A 20,397-nucleotide genomic window follows, 5' to 3' on the forward strand; every position below is an offset into this window, starting at 1 on the left:
AAAAAAAAAAAAAAAGAAAATAAATTTTTCCAAATGTCATTTTTGAATAAGAACATTGTCGCTCTATAATATTGTACTTTATTATAACATGAATGACATGAATCTAATCTAGAGAAACATTTTCTACTTAATTCTGGAGACATTGTGTTGCTCCTTTTGGTGTCCCCATATGGATATTCATTGGCTGGTCAGAACTCGTCAGTAAACTGTATTAGTCATTCTTCACAGAGGATAAAGAATATACTCCTGGGAGTTGTGTTAAATTGTCTTTGTGTTGCTCCACTGGTTATGGCCAAATATTTGTTAATTAAAGGATTATAATAGGTCACAACACTGATGCTATTTATTCGCTTGTCTTTGGAGTTTGCATTGTTTGCTCGCATTAAGCTAAACGGCTTTAAGGGAAAGAAAGGCAAAGCTTTGTGGTTGTTTTAAATATGCAAGGTGTAATTGTCTTTGTTAAATGTTCAGTTTGACAGTAACTTCAACTGGGAGGGACATTAAACAGCTTGAAGCCTTTTTTTTTTTTTTTTTTGATAAACTGATGCTTGTTGCGAAGTGAGCATTTCAAATTGAAGAATGAAAACAGCCACAGGCAGACGAACAACACTGGCATCTTACAAAACTAGTTCCAAACTTTTCAACAAATGTGAACACAAATGGTGTGGCAACACATGCAGACAAGCAACATAATAGCACTCAATCACATATTTTTTATCCTCTGCAAAGAAAAACTAATATTGGCGACGTACTGTAAAGCAACAGGAGTTGAGCCATCTCAATGGATAGTCCACACAATCAAATACATTTGTCTGTTTCATACTGCCCGAGGTGACCAAGAGAAGCACAACAGATTGCGCGTATAACAAAGTCCAAATAGTAGCTGTGCCAGAGTAGAATTTTCAGGAATCTGTACTTTACTGGGTGGTGCGCTGGCCAACTGGTTAGCATGTCCGCCTCACAGTGCAGAGGTGCTGCACGAAGGCTCCAGCACGCCCGCGACCCTCGTGAGGATAAGCGCATTAGAAAATGGATGGATGGACTTGACTGTTATGACTTTTTACTTTTGCAAACAGATATTCATACTCATTACCAAGTCAAAATAAGATGGTTACTTCGTGGGTATGGCGGACATTTTGAATTTGTCACAGTACTTCAATACATTTCAGAGAATGAGCCTTTTTACTTTTACTTAAGTGCAGAAGTTAAATCAGTATTACTACTTCTGTAATTCATAAAGAATTAGAGTGTGAGTACTTATGCACCCTGCCACTAACGACCCCTACAAACGGCAATAAAAATGGCAGACTCATGATATTACATGATAGGGCGCGACAGGTAATATAGTGGATAGGTAGGAAGTGATTCCGAAAACAGCCATGTCGGGCTGCAGCTATTGAATATTTAGTGTCCTACTGAAAATTCTATCGAATAATCGAGTAATTTGATTAAATATAATTTTGCTCGGTTAAATAACAATTATGAATACACAAGAGAAATTTTCACAGAATCATGAATGACCGGTTGGTTTTGTTTTTAGATAATCAGCAATCTTTTTCCTGAAATTTAATATTGTGAAGAGAAAACTACTGTATTTTGTAGTCTAGAAACATGTGTAGGTGAGAGATTTTTGTGGTTCTGGGGCGCAGCGACATCAGAACCAGTGTAGCGCTTTTGCCAGCTAAAACAGCAGATTTTGGTTCAGCCTGGTGGTTTGTTGAAAATGGATTGGTGGAACTGCAACCTTCAGGCTGTTAGCATGGAACTGTTCATTTTCGTCTCTTAATGCAGCGGCTGTTGCAAGGCTAAACTGGGCACTGGCTCCTTGCTACGAGCCACTCCCGCCGACAATAGTCGACATATTATACAATGACAGCGTAACTAATTAGCATTTTTTAGCATTCTTAATTAGCGATTGAGCATGATTTCGGGATGATTTTGTGTTGGATAATGGTAGAAACAGCATGGGTTGTCAGTAAATACGGAATGGGCTCTGGCTAGCCGAAAAGGTAAGCAGCAACCACGCGCTCCGAAGGCCAACTTTAAAAAAAAAAAAGTCTGCCCAGGCATTGATTGACGTTCATGTACGAGTTCTTATGCTTTTATTTTGAAGTTGGCCTTTGCTGCATGTTGGTTACCATCATTCATCGCATGAGCATTGTCTTTGGGGCTTACTTGACTTGTCTTGTCTTCCCGACATTGCACACCAAATACTGTAAATGGTTAAACAAGGCAGAAGAACTCCTTGTGTGTTTTGTTTTTAAATCAACATACTCGAGGACTCGTTTCACTCCCACGGCCATAGTCGCACTCTCACATTGTCTTGTCCTGCCTCCTCCAGCGTACGTGTTCGTGCCGTGGTGATGACACGTGACGACTCTAGCGGCGGCTGGGTGCCGCTTGGCGGGGGCGGCCTCAGTCACGTGGTCATATGCAAGGGGCGAAGCCACAAGCAGAGAGAGTACGTCATCCGCGGGGAGAGGCTGCGGGACCGAGCGGTGAGCACAAATGATGATTGAGTTATTCGGGGTGGGGTTGTAATATCTTTTTGCAAAGAGGTTTCAATAGAGGAAAACGGGTTTACAGTAATTCATTCCGTGAGCTTCACAAACACATTTTCCCATAGGAATGTCATCAATCCGTTCCAGCTCCTCAAAAAGTACAATTCTTGTTGGATCAGAAAAATACCATTGTATTGTCCAAAAACATCAGAGAATGTCAAGAAATAAACTGGTTTTAAAAAATATAACTACCATACATACCGTAGTATGTGTGTGTTGGATAGTGCCTTAAAGGGGCGTGGCCTAGTGAGTGACATCAGGAGCCAGGTTGGCGGTTATTTCAATGCGGCGGGTGACAGTTTTGGCCCACGGGGGCTCCTTGCGAGTGTTTCCAGTTCTCTGGCCTCCATTCAACTTTTGTGAATGACACTGACCTGGATGAATGAGAATCTAAACACAGACATGTTTTGACAGAGTTTGTGTGTGTGTGTTTAGCCGGTGCTGGAGTGTGCTGTGCAAAAGGGCCTAGTCTACAACAAGGTGAATCCCATCTTTCATCACTGGCGGGTGGACGAGCGCAAGTTCGGCCTGACCTTCCAGAGTCCTGCAGATGCCATCTCCTTCGAGAAGGGTTTGCAGGCAGTCATCGACAAGCTAGACCGAGGTGGGCATGCACCCCGCCAAGCCAGAGTGTAGTCCCCAGTATTTAAAAAATAAATAAATAGCAAAAGAATACAAGCAAGGGGGGGGCACCAGTTGAAACATCTCTCCTCTGATAAATTTCAGGCTCGGACTCGCCCTCGTCATCCACGCCAGAGGAGGCAGACACCGAGGACGATGGGCAAGCCGTAAGTATCCAAATGGTTTTTGGCTCCAGTTCCAAAGAGAAGTCCATTCGTGTCCTTTAAGTCCTTTGTACACCATAGCGCCCAGATTACCTATATGGTACTTGTGTATGTTCCTAAAAGGGTAGAAAAGTAGAATACTTGGAGATAGGTTTAGAGAGGACCCCATGAAATGGGCACGCACATAGTCCATTTTGGAGTCCAGGTATGTTCCCAAAGTGCCAAAAGTCAAGCGTACACAAGCAGAAGAATTTTGATGGTGCCACCCCAACAAACCTGTTTGTTTGGGAGAGTTGAACTACAAAAACTGTGCAAAAGTAGAACAGCTGGAGGTAGCAACCCTGACAGGTCTGGACCCGACAAACTATGAGTGGCCCTCAAGTCCACAGTAAGGTACAGTCCATGGTGATGCATGCTCGTAGAGGGATATCATCAATTTTACAAGAGTGCAAAAGTAGAACCTTTGAAGGTAAAAACCAAGGACAGTTTTGTATCCTGTTAAATGGCGCTTCACCAAAGCAATTTTAAGGTACCGTCTATGCTAATGTATCTACGTGGAATCCTGTTATAACGTTACGTACCTATTCCGACTTCATAAGTGTCTTCCCAAACAGTGCGAAATGATAACCCTCAAAGGGAGCAAACCAGGGACAGGACTGGACCCCAACTCCATAGGAAATAGGGGAAGTCATTTTAAGGTATGGTCTATGCAGATGTAACAGTACTGGACTCCACGTTAACTGTTCGGACCTTTTCCAGGTCCAAAAGTGTACAGGTATGTTCTGTACAACCAAGGGGAAATAGTCGAACATCAAAGGCACAATACGCCTAAAAGGCACAGGTAGGTTCCCAAACTGTATAAGTTAAGGGGGTAAAAGCAGAACGTTTGAAGTTCAATCTGGTACAGGATTGGATCCCGACCTGATAAATAAGAGGCATAACTCTCTCCAATTTATGTTCCTGTCCCTTAGTGGTCTCGGAGTTTGGACCATTTCCAGGTCTATAAAGGCACCGGTAATTTCCCAAACTGTCATGTCAAGTCAAGGCGACATGACAGTAGAAACTTTGAGGGCACCTCTCCAGAGACAAGACAGCTTAGGTCTGGTGCAGCTGGACAATTGATCTAAGTAGATCTCCAGTGTTTGTACCTCTTCCAGGTCCAGAAGGGTCCAGTTGTTTCCAAAATGTAAAAGTCTACAGTAGAGCATTTTAAGGAAGTCAGTCAGGGACAGAATTAGACCCTGAGTCCATGAAATCAAGGTGGCCATTTTAAGGTAGAGTCTATGGCTATGCTCCTGTACTCGGGTGGGTTTCAGCTGTTTGTACTTTTTTCCAGGATCAAAAATGGTACAGGAAGGCTCTTGAACTGGTAATGTAAAGTGAATAAAACCTCTTGAGAGTACCACCCGAAGGACAAGTCACTAACCCTGGTAAAACTACGCTAGGTACCATTTGGTCTAAGTGTTGGGCTCGGAGGGAACAGTTTGTATGTTTTCCTCATCCAAAAAAGTTCCAGGTATGTTGCCGAACTGTAAATGTCAAAGGTACAAAAGAAGCAAGGGACAGCATATTGGTTCTCTCCAATGAAATAACGGTGCACTAAGGTACTTTCTATTTTATTGTGCACTTGTAGACTCCAAGGTAACTGTAGCCGGTATACGTACATGTCCCCCCAAAATTCAAAGGGAAAACATTTCAGGGTACCATCCCCAGTGACAAGCTAAAGGACCTCCCACCCCCCACGCCCCAAATTTTGAAGAGTGTTGAATCACGGGATGATGTGCGACCTCTGCCAGTCCCATACAGGCAGCGAGTCGTCGTCCAACAGCAGGAAGGAAATGTTACCCAAACCCATCACCATTGTGACCAGCGAGTCATCCTCCACCTGCTTCATGCGGACAGAGGAGTTCGCTTTTACATCCGGCGTTACCACACAGACACCTGCCCAGGTAGTACAGAGAGCTTTGAGTGTTGGGTTCTCAAATTTTTCCACCAAGTGGTCCAGCTCAGTTAAGCTCCGTTCGGAAGTGTGAATGCTGATCTGATGGGTTTCCGGGGGTGGGGTGGGGGGTCTAGGATGACATCCGGAAATCAGGATGCAAGAATGAGTAAATCTTGAATTCAACATTCATTCTGATTTAACAGGCCAGGACTAGGGGGGTAGTTATGTTCAACTGGGGTAAGGATTTAAGGGGGTCCTTGGAATTTCTCACAGGATCCAAAGGTTCTGAAGAGGCCTGGTCTAGGCAGCCAACGGTGCTCAAAAAAACCCATCACCATTGTGACCAGCGAGTCATCCTCCACCTGCTTCATGCGGACAGAGGAGTTCGCTTTTACATCCGGCGTTACCACACAGACACCTGCCCAGGTAGTACAGAGAGCTTTGAGTGTTGGGTTCTCAAATTTTTCCACCAAGTGGTCCAGCTCAGTTAAGCTCCGTTCGGAAGTGTGAATGCTGATCTGATGGGTTTCCGGGGGTGGGGTGGGGGGGTCTAGGATGACATCCGGAAATCAGGATGCAAGAATGAGTAAATCTTGAATTCAACATTCATTCTGATTTAACAGGCCAGGACTAGGGGGGTAGTTATGTTCAACTGGGGTAAGGATTTAAGGGGGTCCTTGGAATTTCTCACAGGATCCAAAGGTTCTGAAGAGGCCTGGTCTAGGCAGCCAACGGTGCTCAAAAAAGAGTGTAAAAATCGCAACACTAAGGACTGACCTGATCTGTAAAGCTTGGGAGGTAGTGGGCATGCGAAGGGCATTAGGTCTAAGTGAGGTAACTCTACACCTGAAAGTGCTGCGTTTGTCGCGGTCGTGCAGGAAGTGAAATGAAAATGAAAGTGACCTCTACTCAAGTGAAATTTGATGCCATTTGAGATGTGGTATGAAACCCGGCAGCAGTGGACTGTACTCTTCCTGACTCTGCAACTCTACACCTTCTCTACAGATCCACGCCAGGCCGGGACAACACCAGCTCTCGCAAATGACCGGCGCCTTGAATCCTCCATTGGCGCCGCCTCCGCCTCCAGCCCCACCGTCTCCTCCCACGGGCCCACCGGCCTCGTCACCACTGTCCCCTCTGTCGCCCACCATTTCCCTGCTGGAGGAGGGGGATCTGCACAGTGTGGATCCTTGCAAGGACCTGTGGGGGTCCAGAGGATATGAAGACTATCGACGAGCGGGGGCCACCAGGACTATGGTTGGGGGGCTGACCGGAGGCGTTGTTGTAGGTAGCGGGGGGAGCCTGCAGGACAAGTCCGAGCTGTGCGTGGTCCGCTTTGAGAAGGAGATGTCCGGGATGGGCACGGGGGGCTGCGAGGTCACAGTGAGTCTGGACAGTAAGGCGGCCCAGCGGCTGTCCTCGTCCTCGCCCACCGGCATGTCCATCCCTAACGCTGTGTCCGGCGTGTCCTCAGGGGCCGGCTCCCCCCAGGAGCCCGGCAAAGGCTCTCCCTCGCCCTGCTGCATACACACCTCCCTGGCCACGCCCCACTCACGGACTCGTAAACGGGGCGGCGGCGGCGGAGCCTGCGGGGACCCGGGCACCATCTCTCCCGATGACGATAGCCCGTGCCCGCAGGCGTCGTCGTCATGCTCATCCCGCTGCGTGTACTGCCGTTCTGTGTTCAGCGCCTCGGAGAACGGCCGGGGCCGTTGCAGGGATGCCCCAGACCCGGCCCTGCACTGCCTGCGCCAGTGGACCTGCGTGTGGTGCGCCGAGAGCCTACTCTACCACTGCATGTCGGACTCCGAGGGCGAGTTCTGGGAGCCATGTTCGTGCGACGACTCCATGGGAGGTCACCCGCACCCGCTGTGTTGTGCCCGCTGGCTGGCTCTCGTGGCCCTGTCGCTCTTCGTGCCCTGCATGTGCTGCTACCTGCCTTTGCGCGCCTGCCTGCGTTGCGGCGAGCGGTGTGGCTGCTGTGGGGGAAAGCACAAGGCGGTCCGATGAGACCAGGCTCGGGTGGGAAGCGATGTGGGGTCCCCTTTACGTGGGCTTCGACGTGACCCTCCCAAGCCCCGCACAGCATTCCGCTCTTTCTCTTTCTAACCCGGGGGGCCTTCTTGGACTAGGGAGAGGAGTGTGGGGGGGCGCATCGCGCTCAGACCAGCTTTCACAGAGCCTTTCATTGTGGATTGTGCCGACGTCCAGTTGGTGACCCGAGACTTAACCCAAGGATGAGGGTGGGTGAAGTGTACACTGTTTTTTTTGTTTTTGTTTTTTGTTTTGTTTAGTTTTTTTAACAGATACTCCCCGACTCATGTACAAGTGACACGTGGCTGTTCCTATCTCATAATTTTGTTTTTTTTAATTGTCACTACATATCATTTCCATGCATTAGGGCAATACAGTTTCAGTCGCCCAATGTTTTTCAACACTACACATTTTATACTACAAAAATCTCACGGCACACTGCCACATGAAAATGTCACATAAAAAGTATAGCTCCTGCAAAAATGATGACCTTGTCCTCAGTGTGAAATCTGGCCTTGTTTAGTTGAACACAGCCAAGCCCTGCAGCAAATTAGCGAAAGTCTGCAAGTAATTAACAGCCTAAAAAGGTTTAGAATTGCAAAGGTGTATAAGATAGCAGCCAAAGCGAAACTCTGAAATTCACTTCAACATTGTTCCTTGGCAACAAGATGCCACAATTTGATCTCGGAGGACGGAAAGTCAGGAAAACCAAGGCCAAAACGTCGTCCCAAAAACCCCGAATAGAGAAAAAGCTGACAAAATGGTCTTAACTGGACAACTGGGGAGAGGATTGTCAACTCTCTACTCTTTGTCATCAAACGCTTTGCCAGTCAGGTCGATGGCAATAATCTGAAGAAATTAGCCAAGGAAAGAAGTTTGCATCGTGTTTCCTTTCACGTCTCCTCAAAAATACACTGGTAGCACTGGGGTCTCTCTTGTGCTATTACACTGATTTGACTTGCGAAAGTATTAAAAAAAAATTAATTAACATGAAAGTGTGCATATGTCCAACATGTTCATAAGTAGGGGAGTGTTTGTATATTTTATTAAATGTGACAATGAATCCCCCCGTCACCCAATTGACACACACCAACTTAGAGGGGGTCCTCCAGGGATTTGGTGTTAGCCTGTGTAGTACTGGGACATGTTGTTCTTTACCTCCTCCAAATTTACCTCAAAGTGGAAAAAATAAAATAAATATAAGAGAGCGAGCTTTGGAGAAAATGTCGACAAATGCATGATGGGGGGAGGGACTGCAATGACAACCACCAGCTGTAACGACGAGAAGGAACACGTGTTCAAACATTTTTTGCATCCTCGCCACCCCGCCCCAAAGAAACCCAACTAACTTAATCTGTAGACATGTCAATGCCTCCACCCAAAATATTATAAAAAAAAAGAAAAACAAAAGAAAAGAAAAAGTGCAATGAACAATGTATTTAAAGAGTATTTTTGTACATCACGTTAGGAGAAGTGTGGGAACAGACTACTGTCATGTGTTATTGTGACCAATAAGAAGAGGCTGCAACATTAGCCACGCCCACAAAATCCAATGAGATCAAGTGCTAGAGCTCTATAAAACAGTGCTTCCCAACCTTTATTGAGCCACGGCACAAAAATCTCATTGCACACCATGAAACAAAAACCGCACAAAAAAGTATTTCTGGTGTTCCACTGCAATTCACGGCAAAGAGGGACCGAGCCCTGCCGCAAATAGCAAAAATCCGCCAGTATCTTATGCTGCATGAATAAGCTTGAAAATGAAATTCTCCAATTCACCTAAACAAATTTCTCCATTGTGAGACAATAAAGGTTTTCTTATCTTATCTTAAAAACAGATTCTTGGCACCAAGATAAAATGTTACTGTAGTACAAATGCGGCTCCTCAATTCATTTCAACATGTTTTTTGGGGGGCACCAAGATTCTTTAAGATGGCGCCAAACTTATCTTTTTATTGCTCAAATAAGGGAAGATTGGTCCCCGTCAAACGATTGGTCCCCGTCAAACGGTCAATTGTCGAATGCCAAACCGTGACTATAAAGATGACCTCCTCTCACAATCAATCACAAATTTAATGATGCAGTGTGAGATAGAGACTTGAACAGAAAGCTATTATTCTAGTCTGTGAATGGCATCGAGTTGATACACGGGTTAATTGGACCTAGTGCTATCGAGTGTAAGAGCATGAAGCGGTTCTGCCTGTCACTGTACGTCAAGAGCATAGAGAGATGAACAAACAATATTTTATTTGTAGAATAAATATACCTTTTTGGACCAATGAATTGAAATTGCTACACCTGGTGATTTCCCATGCTACACTGTGGTTGGGAATCGCTGCTCTAACCAACGACTATTGCAACAAAAATAAACATGATGCTTGCATTTCATATTGGATTTGATTCTACAGGCGTACCTAATAAAACGGCCCGGGAGGCAGGAAATTGCGGCTACTTGAAAATCCCGCTCCCCCCCTCATGTTTTATTTTTTATTTTTTGGAGGGGGTTCGTTTTTTTTTCTTGCTGCTGTTGGCGAAATTCACGGGACCCTCATACATTTTTTAGGACGTATTAACCGGCAAACACGATTCAGAATGCAGACTTCCGATCGAGCTTGACTACAACAAGATGCATCTTCATGTTACTCATTCCACTCATGATTCCACCCGATACAAAAACTGCTCCGGTTCGTCAACAGAGACTGGGAAAGGTTTAAAGTTCCGGTGCCCTGTAGCTGTGTGACATTTTTGTTACATGTTTAATTTTAGGGAGAAAACAGGCAACTTTTAACATGCCTTAACTTAAATTTGTGTAAGGATTATGAGGAAGGTCCTGGGGAAAATGTCTCCCCTGGAAGCCCAAAAAAGCTGAAGAACCCCTGTCTCATGCACACAACAGGGAGCCCCCTAAGCCTGAAAATTGGCATCAATGTCAGTAAATGTACGTACAAATCAGTCACGTCAATATAGCCACTGTGCATTTGTTTTTCTTATTGTAATCTCCTTTGCAGCAGCAAAGTCTTGAAAATGAAAACTGCGCTGCGGGATGGTTCTGGAAAGCCCCCCCCCCTCCCTCTCCACCAAAATGTAACACAACTACATGACACAGTTGATCCTGCACCACTTTTTGAATGAACCAACTCGTCATCACAACAACAAAATCACGAATAAGTTGCTCCAGGAAGCTAAACTGCCATTCCCCAACCTTGCCCGCAAATACACGCACGTTCACATTCACGTCCACTGGCTGACGCAGATGGACCAAAGCCGTAAAAAGAAGCCATTGTGCACTCACACACTCACACACACACATCCACGTACACACGTTCCCACACACACACACACACACATCCACGTACACACGATTGTTACTTCCGCTTCACACCCGCAGATGGCGTTCCTGTCAGCACACTCTCGCAGGCCCTCCGCCCGTTATTACATCTTAATAAATGTGCCTTTTGATTTGAGTAATCAATACCTTATGATTTACCCGAGTAACTCTGTATTCAGTACTGTTGACCTTATTTCTTTTCTGCCAATGTGCATATTTCCAAATGTTTTTAATTATGATTCTGAGTTTCAAAAGTAAGTGATGAGATATGATCTGTTTTATTCTTTATTTATTGCGATATTTATTCTGATTCTTCTTTTTTTTCCCCCCCCTTAAGGCAGGTTTTTATCTTCCGTACTGTCTTACTTCTGACTTTGTGCCAATGTGCTGCTTTGAGGTGTTACATATCGTGGGTTTGTATCCTTATTAAACCCTCACTCTATATTTTAAAGGCTCCTTCTCTCGCTTGAAGTTCATTTCTTCGCCTCGATGAAACCGCGATCGCTTTTTTGCAGCGAAGCGGTATGCCGAATGAGTTACTTAGCAGAGAACATGTGTTGCCTTTTGTGCTTGAGGATCTCCGTGGATGTGAGCGTCAAGTCTTGGTCACAAACATCGCAGTGGTAGACTCTGCACAGAGTGGAGCAGGACGAACTTGGCTTTACGACATCTGTCCCTAAGGGAGGGGGGAAAAAAATAAAATTAAACACACAGCCCCAAAGGGACATTAAAAAAAAAAAAAAAGAAAAAGTATCTTGTGCACACTGGATTCTAAAGCTAACACAATGGACAATAACATATGCTCAATGGAGAACAATGCATGTGTCCTGGATATCGCCTGTTCACTGGACACTAAAGTGTTTGTACAGGATACTAACTTGTGCCTGCACATCAAATACAAACAAACCAGATGCTAATGCGTGAGCACAAGATACTACGGTGCGCACGCCGGATATGATTGGTGCGCATCAGATAGGAATGTATATGTATCAGACACTAGTATGAAGCAATGAAAATGCGAAGCACTTTTTGAGTTCGTGGTCATGTTTGAAAAGTACTCTCCAAATAAAGATTGATTGATTGATAAATATTAACGTACCAGATACTAATACATGCGCATCAGATACTAACGTGTGAGCGCCAGGTAACAACGCAGCAGATACTTGTGTGTGCACACCAGGCATGGGTCGATATTAGAATCTGACGGTATGACAACCGTGAGCAAAAGTATCGCAGGATCACGGTATTAAATTTACAACTCTAACATGCCCAAAGGAGTCCATCCATCCATTTTCTAGTCCACTTACCCTCACGAGGGTCGCGGGCATGCTGGAGCCTATCCCAGCTGTCTTCGGGCAGTAGGCTGGGGACACCCTGAACTGGTTGCCAGCCAATCGCAGGACATACTTGCACAAACAACCATTGGCGCTCAGTCACTCCGAAGGACAATTTTGAGTGTTTAAGTAACCTGCCATGCACTTTTTGGAATGTGGGAGGAAACCTGAGTACCCGGAGAAAACCCACCCACACAGGCACGGGAAGAACATGCAAACTCCACACAGGAAGGCGGGAGCCGGAATTGAACCCTGCACCTGTGCACTCTGAGACCGATGTGATCACCAGTCGCCCACCGTGCCGCCACTCTAAAATGTCCTTTTTAAAAAAATCTTTGGGTAAATAAAAAAGCTTTTTTTTTTTTTTTTTGCACATTTAACACAATCCATTTTCTTTTTCAACAAAAGATGTAATATTTGGAAGATGAAGAAACACATATCATGCTAATTTATAAAGGATACATGTTTACTTTGTTAATTCTTCTAAGCCAAACTGCCCCATCACTTGTGGACAACTCACATTAACTCGCACTAGCTGGAATCATTCTTTATTTATTTATCGCGCAATGCAGATTCATCACCAGAGGGAAAAAAAAAAAGGCATCCGCGTTTGTAATGTCTCTTTTGTTTCCTTCCCTCATCCATTCTGCGTAATTGCTCATCCCTCCCCTCTCTGCTTGCCGAGAAGGAGGAAAAAAAAAGTATGACTGGCTCCAATTAGGTTCAAAGAGGCGGCTTGTTTACTCAACTCTGGAAGCAGCCAATATCATCATGTGCTCTACTTCGTAGTTCCTTCCATAAAAATGATCGGTGACAGGCAATATTCTCGATTATTGAAATGTTGACATTTCAAAACCAAGGTAAACCGTCAAATTGGTAATCGATCCATGCCGAGTGCACACAAGATATTAATGTATGCCCACTGCATGTCAATGCGCACGAGATATGAACACCCCTGACACTAATGCATGCTCAGTTGAGACCAAAGCTTATTCATCAGATACTAACACACCAGATACCAGCGATGAGTCATGAAGTACAAATACTTTGTTTTCGTTAGTGTACCTAAGTACATTTTTCAGGTATTGGTACAAGAGCATTTATTAACAATTTATTACTTTCACTACTAGCAGATACTCATGCACATCATACACCGTACGAATGGATCATATATTAAAGCTTGCACGTGCGCACACGTTGGTATGGTGCGAATGTGTTCGTTTTGAATGGAAACAAGCAAGTGGCTCATTCGAGTCCGCCCACCTTCGTCCTGTTCCTGTTGTTCCCCTGCTGGCCTGCAGGTGGTCTCGTGCTGCATACGCTCGAGAGGTGTCAGCGGCATGTAGAGGTCGCAGTTGGGACAGTTCCAGAAAGTACGCAGGCAATCGCTGTACAAGTCCCGGGAATCCTGACCACCAATGGAAAAAAAAAAGTTTTGGATTCTATTTGCTCTCTTTATTGCTTACACTTGAACCTCTGACATACACGAGTGAAATAAATGTTGATTTGTGTTAATTAACACCAGAATGCAGCAAATCACCACTTCTGTCAAAATGAATGAATGAAAAATTAATCGGGCAGATGTTTTGTTCCAGCTTTGATACGGCAATTTGGCGGGATGTCGGTGTGAAAGGCAACACAATACATTACTTACGGTCAGACAATTGTAGGTGAAGAAGTTGCTGACGCGCAGTCCTCCCTTGATGGGGTCAGGCTTGGCTTCCGTGCCGGGAAAAAGCGGTGGGAGACCGGCGCCAAGGGAAAGTTCCGACTCAGCCTGGGGTCCGACATACAGGTTCTGAGTGTGGAGGGCAGAGAGGCGCTGCAGGGTGTAGTTGATCTGAAGACGACAACAGGAAGCATTGTGTCAAAATTGAAAGAGGTATGAGCGTAGACACATATGCAGAGATTCGAGTACCTCGGTGTAAAGCAAGAAGCGGACAAGGCGCTCGCTTAGCTTCAGCATGGACTTCCGGGACCCCTCGGTGGCGGGACTCTGCCCCAGTTGGGCCTGCAGGAGGCGCTCCCACTCGGCCCGTAGGCTGAGCGCCGTGGAAATCGCCTTGAGGGCTTCCTCGGGTACCTTCAACTGCAGCTCCAACCAACCGTCCACCACCAGACGGGAGCAATCAGCGTTGCTGTCCAGAGAGTTGGCCACCAGCAGCAGAGCCTGTTAACAAAATTTTGACATGATGTCCAAAATCTTCCCAAAATGGAATACTTTATATCAGGGGTGTCAAACTCATTTTTGTCGAGGGCCACGTTATGATTACCGTTTCCCTCGGAGGGCCGTTATGACTGAAACTATATAAAGAAGTCAAGAATAACATTTTATTCAATTATTGTTTAAGTAACTGTAATGAGGAGTTTAGTCACAAGAAAATGCTTTTCAATACGTCACTGAATTATTACATATGAAAATTTAAACTGTTGGTACAGATTTTAGCAAGCATTGTGGAAGTTGTCATCTTTGATTTGCTTTCGCGGGCCACATAAAATGATGTGGCGGACGGACCACATCTGGCCCCCGGGCCTTGAGTTTGACACCTGTGCTCTATATTCTACATCACTACTCCAATTTGTTTGAGTGTATTTTTAACTTGAACCCTTCTGTCACATTTGTTTCTTTGGTGTACCAGCTCTCGCTTACACGAGACACGAATCAGTCCGTGTGACCCGCTGCATGATTCGTCATTTTACAACACACATTACAAAACAAATTCTGAAATGTTTTTTGTCAAAGTATATACAGTTGACTCCCTGATAGGGGCCGAGTCTGACTGCACTTAATGAAAATCTGCGAATTGACGCGCCTTATAATGGCTATGAAAAAAAAGGCACAAAAAAGCAGGGGGTCAGTAAAGAAAAAAAAGGGAGACATGGTGGATCAGATTTAAAAAATGTCCAAAAGCAGATGTTTGCATGAATAACCAAAAAATATACAGGTATATCTGTGAATATGGCAATTCGCAAATGCCAAAGCGTGAATACTGCATGCAGGGTTCCACTTTAATACAAAGAAGAAAAAATATATAGGGCCAGAAAGGCTTTATCCGATTTGTTAAAATATTGTGCTTGATATTAATGTTAAAATATGAACCTATCACTCGGAAAAATCCAATTTAATTCTCGGCAGATTACAAATTTGTATCCTGACAAAATACTTTTTTCTCTAATAATTATAGATTCACTATTGTAACTTTTTAATTGCTACGGCATTGAGAGGGACACGTGGTCATTATGTTTATTTTATAATCTTATGTTATTATCGAAAGCAACAGTTGAATCTTTTTGTGCAAGTCATTTCTGGTGACAGTGAGAACTCACCTGCAGTGCAGGAACGCGCACACAGTTGGACAAATATGGTCTGTTGGTCTCGAGCAAGGTGACGAAGGCCAGCAGCTGATGTTTGCTGCTGTCTCGTCCTTTTTTGTCGGGGCCCACAAACAGACAACACAACGTTTGTGACATCCATCCTCATCATCTTTTTTTTTTTTTGGAAAACCACAGAATATGAAACCGTGTCGTATTATGAAACTACGGTTGAAGAATTTTGAAAACAATTCTAATTGCGACCCCCCCCCTCAATATTTCAATTGCAATTTAGCATTAATAATTTGTTTAAGGTCCTCTTTCCATGTATAAAAAAAAAAAAAAACACAAGCATAAATGAATCTGTATTACAATTAACAAATTACAGATTTGTGATACAAAAATGTTTTGGTCCAGTAGGTTAGGCTTACGTTAAAATAAAGGCAAATGAATCATGAATGAATCCAAAAAGACTATTTATTCACCTACTTTAATTCGAGTTGTGAACTTACTAAACACCTTGTCATACAGTCTTTCAAACGTCCAACATGACCACTGCAGTTCTTGAACTGCTGAACTTATCGAGGCACTATTTAAATAATTTAAAATAAAGCCTACTTACTGACTGAAAATGAGGCCGAGGTTTTGTTTTTTTCCAAATTGCAGCCCATACTACATGAAAAGTACATTCTTTTACATTGCAATTTTGATTTGAATCTGAGGAATTGTCCAGTCCTATTCAATACATCTCATAAGGGTGTGCGGACTTGTTACACATCTGAGTTTGTTTGGGAGGCTTACCCGTATCCCGGGTATCATCCCGCACATGCAACACCTCCGGGTCACTGGCAAACACGCTGGTGGGATGGATGACGATTCCCTGCTTATTCTTCGTATGGAACACCTGAGGGTAACAGTCAAACAGCATCAAAAAAGACAACTCATCAACAGGATACTGGTGCGATGGCGGATCTCAACCTGCTCAGTGTCCTTGCGGGTGCCGTTGTGTTCGTCGGGCAGAGCCAGCTGAGGGTAGAGACCCCGGCACAAAAGAAGCTTGAGGAGAGCTTGCTGGCGGGATGACAAATCCTGGCTGGCGTTGACGGCGTCCTGCAGCGCCGACACGTTGTGGCGCAGCTTGAATTTCACTTCCTGTTGGAGGAACCGCCAACAAATGATATCTGGACTTTACACAGCATTCTCTTTTGTTATTTGTACCTCTACCAAGCATGAATCAACATGAGGTGGGCGTCGTGAGTCACATGACTCGCCAAATTTAGGACTTGATTGACTAAAATTTGAGAACGAATTGACTTGCCTTTTTAATTACTAAAAGTTGAAAATGTGCATTTAAATATTTTATTTATTGTTTTTTACTTTTTGTGTAGTTCGCGCAAATCTGGCAACCCACCGTTATGCTATTAAACATAATGCAGATGGCACTTCACAAAGCAAGTATCATGGAGGGAGCTCCTATGATTATGACATTTGGATTCAAGGCTTACACTGGATAAAAGTAGGAAAAAAAAAAGAGAATGACAACCTACACGGTTTGCAAGTCAATGATAAGTGCAGGTTGTATGACAATAGGAAGCCCTTATGGCCTTTTGTGCCTTGGCGGCGCTCTGTTACCTGGATGTCCATTTTAGCTCCGTCCTTGGCCTTCTTCTTCCTGCTTCGTCCTCGTCCTGGTTCCTCTGTGTCGGATCCAGAGGAGAACTCCCCTTCCTGGCCCTCTTCCATTTTGAGGACTTTCCGTTTGGTGCCTTCCTGCTGCTCGTGATCTCTCTTCATCTGATGAAGCTTCCTCCTCTCTGTCAAATGCTCGCGCCGCTGCTGCCGGTCACCGCGATTGTCGTCGTCGGCCTCCTCCTCCAGCAGGCCGTGGCTCCTGAGAAGTTCCTGTGGGCGAAAAGGAGATGTGACATAAAAGGCATGTCAAAGTATAGGTACAGTGACAAAGTATTTTATCCCCTTGCCGGATTTCAGATTTTTTTGCATATTTGTCACACTGAAAAGTTTCAGGTCGTCAAACCAATATCAATGAGAAAAAAAACGCGAAGATAAAATGCAGAGTGCAAAAATAACATTTAAGCTTGATTCACATTTGAAAAACAACAAAACATCTTGATAATTGAGAACTTTTGGAGAAATATTTACTGTGGACTCGTGAGAAAAAAGTAGAACTTTTTAGGTTTGCGACTTGTTACATCTGGCGTAAAAATTACACATTTGATCAAAAGAATGTCACACCAACAACTGCATAGGTGCTGGCAGTGTGATGGTCTGTGGTTGCTTCACTCCTTCAGGATCTGGACAAACACCAGAAAAACCTGCAGGCACACGTATGGCCAACAGTTCATGCTCTCAAGCTCAAGCAGAGTCTGGCACTATGCAGCAGAACAATGAACCCAAACACACCGTGACCAAGTCCACCTATTGCCCTAAATAACTGAAGATTTTGAAGTCCCCATGTCAAAGTTGGGACTTAAATCCAATTAAGATGCTATGATATGCTCTTAAATGAGTAGTTTATGCTCAAAACCCCTCCAATATGACTTGAGTTCAAACAATTATGTGATAGAAGAATGGGGAAGAAAAAAAATCCTCCACAGTGATGCAAAAGCCTTATCACCATTTTGTATTTACTTAAGTTGCCTTTGTGCGATATTAAACGGCCTTATTATCTCAGATTTAAATGTGGAAAAAGAAATCTGAATGAGGGCAAATATATTTTCGTGGCATTGTCATTCAAAACGACGCTTACCTTAAATTGTCTGCGGAGGTTGACCATTTCGTAGAGACGCTGCTCCTCCAAGCCTCGCCGACGGCACCACTTCCTGGACTCGCCGCCTCTCTCACCCTTCACCTGTGGTCATAGAAAACAAAAGACAGCATCACTGAAAAAGTCAACAGGGATGCCTGTGGACCACCAAGTGGCATGAGACACTGCGCTAATCCATGTGAAAATCTATACATATTCTACGGCCACTCCATTAGGTACACTCGAACACACTAAACAGCATGCAGAAACCAGAAGATTCACAGTAAATTTCACATTTGTCCATCAACCCATCTATCTATCTGCTGACCTGCACCCAGGCGTTGAAGGTGTTGAGCAGCGTGAAGGGGTCCCCCTGGTTGCAGTGCAGCGGCTGGCGGGCGGTGGCGCAGTCGGGGTTGTGCTGTGAGCTGCGTAGGAATGGCGACTGCACGCTGAGTGCAGCGGCCACCGTTAGCACTGGCTCCACCAGGTTGAACAAGGAGCCCAGCACCAACATCTTGCCTGGGGGAACATAACAGACACACAAAGTGGTGTTTTCGTCTTGCCTTGTGAGGAAATTGATTATTGGGAATCTTCCAACCATGATTAAATGCGAATGGGAAAATTTGGGGAGTTTACTGTATACTTTCTGTACCGGGTCTAAGATGCCATAAGATTTATTTAAAGTTGAAACTGTTAATAAAAGCAATTATTACGTATTTTTTTTTGTTAATAATAGACACATATTTTTTTTTTTTTTGTAAACAGGGATGTTGGTCGCTACCGATTACAACGTCGACAGGAAGCTGGGCCAGCACACTCCCGATGGTGGTCAGCTCGCACTGGTGGTCCAGTGCCCCCTGCTCCTTGAGGTAGGTAATGGCGGTCTGGATGCTGGCTGCCGGCGGAGGATCGATGAAGACAAACGAAAGTGGATCTCCGAGTCCCATGCTTTTCATCTGCAGGGGAAACAAACATAGTCAGCCACACTCGGAAATAAACAGGAAGTACAGTGAGCTCCTATTCACAGTTTGTCCACAAAAGCCCTGCCATAATTGACACCCATCCCCAAAAGTGATTACCTGTATTATTTACTATATTAATAATTCAAATCATAAATATCCTGTAAATTCCACTGTGGTACTGCAATTTTTTTTGTACAGTTTATAATTCAATATAGTACAAACAATGATCTGAAAATACTTTGTCATTTCAAACTCATCTTATACCACTACCCTTCAAAATTAACGGCTTACAGATGATTTGATTTTAAAAGGTTTTTTTTTGGGGGGTCGGGGATATGTACAGTTTACTGGAGAGTCAGTATGTAGCTCACCTGCAGAACCAGGGAGTCAAGTGCCACTCGGTGGATTTCAGGCACAGGGTAGGAGGCGAAGGCGTCGTAGTCTGACTCGGCATAGAGGCGGTAGCACACGCCAGGGCCCGTGCGACCAGCACGGCCCTTTCTCTGCTCCGAACTGGCTCGACTTATCCAGAACTCCTGAAGACGCTGCATCTTGGCCTTGGGGTCGAAACTCATCTCCTTCACCTTGCCTGTGCAAAAACCCCCCACAAATAATAATTTCGGTTTTTAAAAACTAACAATTTTTAAATTAAACAACAATAATAATGAACAAAAAATGACAGGAATCATGTGTAATTTGACAGTAAAGTTCATTTTTGCGATGAAGTACATTTCAGAGTCTGGACTTTTTTTTTTTTTTTTTACATTTATTAAAGTACAGGAGTCGAATCAGTGCTACTCTTTCCAGAATTTTTTTACACAAGTATTTTAAGTAAAGATCTACATAAGTACAGAGTGTGAGTACTTGCGAGTATAAGTACTTCTACGACCAGAGTCTGCTTTTACTCGAATGTGAGTACATTTTCCACTTCCGCCTACCTGAGTCGACAACAAAGCGCACGCCATCTATGGTGACTGAGGTCTCTGCAATGTTGGTGGAGATGATGCACTTCCTCACGCCAGGAGGCGCGATGTCAAACACCTACACCAATAACACAAGGCCAAATACATGAAAAATTGAACTCTAAATTATGGCACTGGAGGAAAAAAAGTAATAGCATAAGGCAATGGAAATAAATAAATAGATAATCCATCACGATTTAATGTTTTAATTCAATGGACAGTGAGCTACTCCTATTGTGTGCACATTGGCCACCAGGAGGCAATACAATACATACATACATTCATTCATTTCCGAACCGCTTTATCCTCACTAGGGTCGCGGGGGGTGCTGGAGCTTGTCCCAGCTGTTTTCGGGCAGTAGGCGGGGAACACCCTGAACCGGTTGCCAGCCAATCGCAGGGCACACAGAG

The 20,397-nt window shown here is 44.4% G+C and overlaps 2 protein-coding genes across 5 annotated transcripts in view; one reads left to right on the top strand and one right to left on the bottom strand.

The window, feature by feature from the left end:
* spred3 (sprouty related EVH1 domain containing 3) overlaps nucleotides 1–8,708 on the top strand; it is an 11,179-nt gene extending 2,471 nt beyond the window's left edge. The window contains exons 2-6 of one of the 3 annotated variants that reach the window (XM_019861520.1): nucleotides 2,342–2,498; nucleotides 2,997–3,165; nucleotides 3,288–3,349; nucleotides 5,143–5,295; nucleotides 6,294–8,708. In XM_019861520.1, coding sequence (XP_019717079.1) covers nucleotides 2,342–2,498; nucleotides 2,997–3,165; nucleotides 3,288–3,349; nucleotides 5,143–5,295; nucleotides 6,294–7,298 — 1,546 coding nt within the window. In that variant the 3' untranslated portion in view covers nucleotides 7,299–8,708. Of the gene's footprint in view, nucleotides 1–1,023; nucleotides 2,499–2,996; nucleotides 3,166–3,287; nucleotides 3,350–5,142; nucleotides 5,296–6,293 lie in introns of those variants that run through there. The other 2 variants (XM_019861522.1, XM_019861521.1) reach the window with 2 other exon arrangements.
* A 524-nt stretch (nucleotides 8,709–9,232) lies between these two features.
* The window catches only part of dhx34 (DEAH (Asp-Glu-Ala-His) box polypeptide 34), a 16,924-nt gene continuing 5,759 nt past the window's right edge, over nucleotides 9,233–20,397 (bottom strand). For both annotated transcript variants that reach the window (XM_019861495.1, XM_019861494.1), the window contains 10 exons: nucleotides 18,389–18,582; nucleotides 18,064–18,165; nucleotides 16,929–17,198; nucleotides 16,275–16,448; nucleotides 16,098–16,200; nucleotides 15,312–15,409; nucleotides 13,903–14,154; nucleotides 13,639–13,824; nucleotides 13,248–13,392; nucleotides 9,233–11,326 (listed from right to left, as the gene is read on the bottom strand). In XM_019861495.1, coding sequence (XP_019717054.1) covers nucleotides 11,187–11,326; nucleotides 13,248–13,392; nucleotides 13,639–13,824; nucleotides 13,903–14,154; nucleotides 15,312–15,409; nucleotides 16,098–16,200; nucleotides 16,275–16,448; nucleotides 16,929–17,198; nucleotides 18,064–18,165; nucleotides 18,389–18,582 — 1,664 coding nt within the window. In that variant the 3' untranslated portion in view covers nucleotides 9,233–11,186. The remainder of the gene's footprint in view (nucleotides 11,327–13,247; nucleotides 13,393–13,638; nucleotides 13,825–13,902; nucleotides 14,155–15,311; nucleotides 15,410–16,097; nucleotides 16,201–16,274; nucleotides 16,449–16,928; nucleotides 17,199–18,063; nucleotides 18,166–18,388; nucleotides 18,583–20,397) is intronic.

Source organism: Hippocampus comes, unplaced genomic scaffold (genome assembly GCF_001891065.2).
Source record: "Hippocampus comes isolate QL1 unplaced genomic scaffold, H_comes_QL1_v1.1 scaffold122, whole genome shotgun sequence".
Classification (NCBI taxonomy): Eukaryota; Metazoa; Chordata; class Actinopteri; order Syngnathiformes; family Syngnathidae; genus Hippocampus; species Hippocampus comes.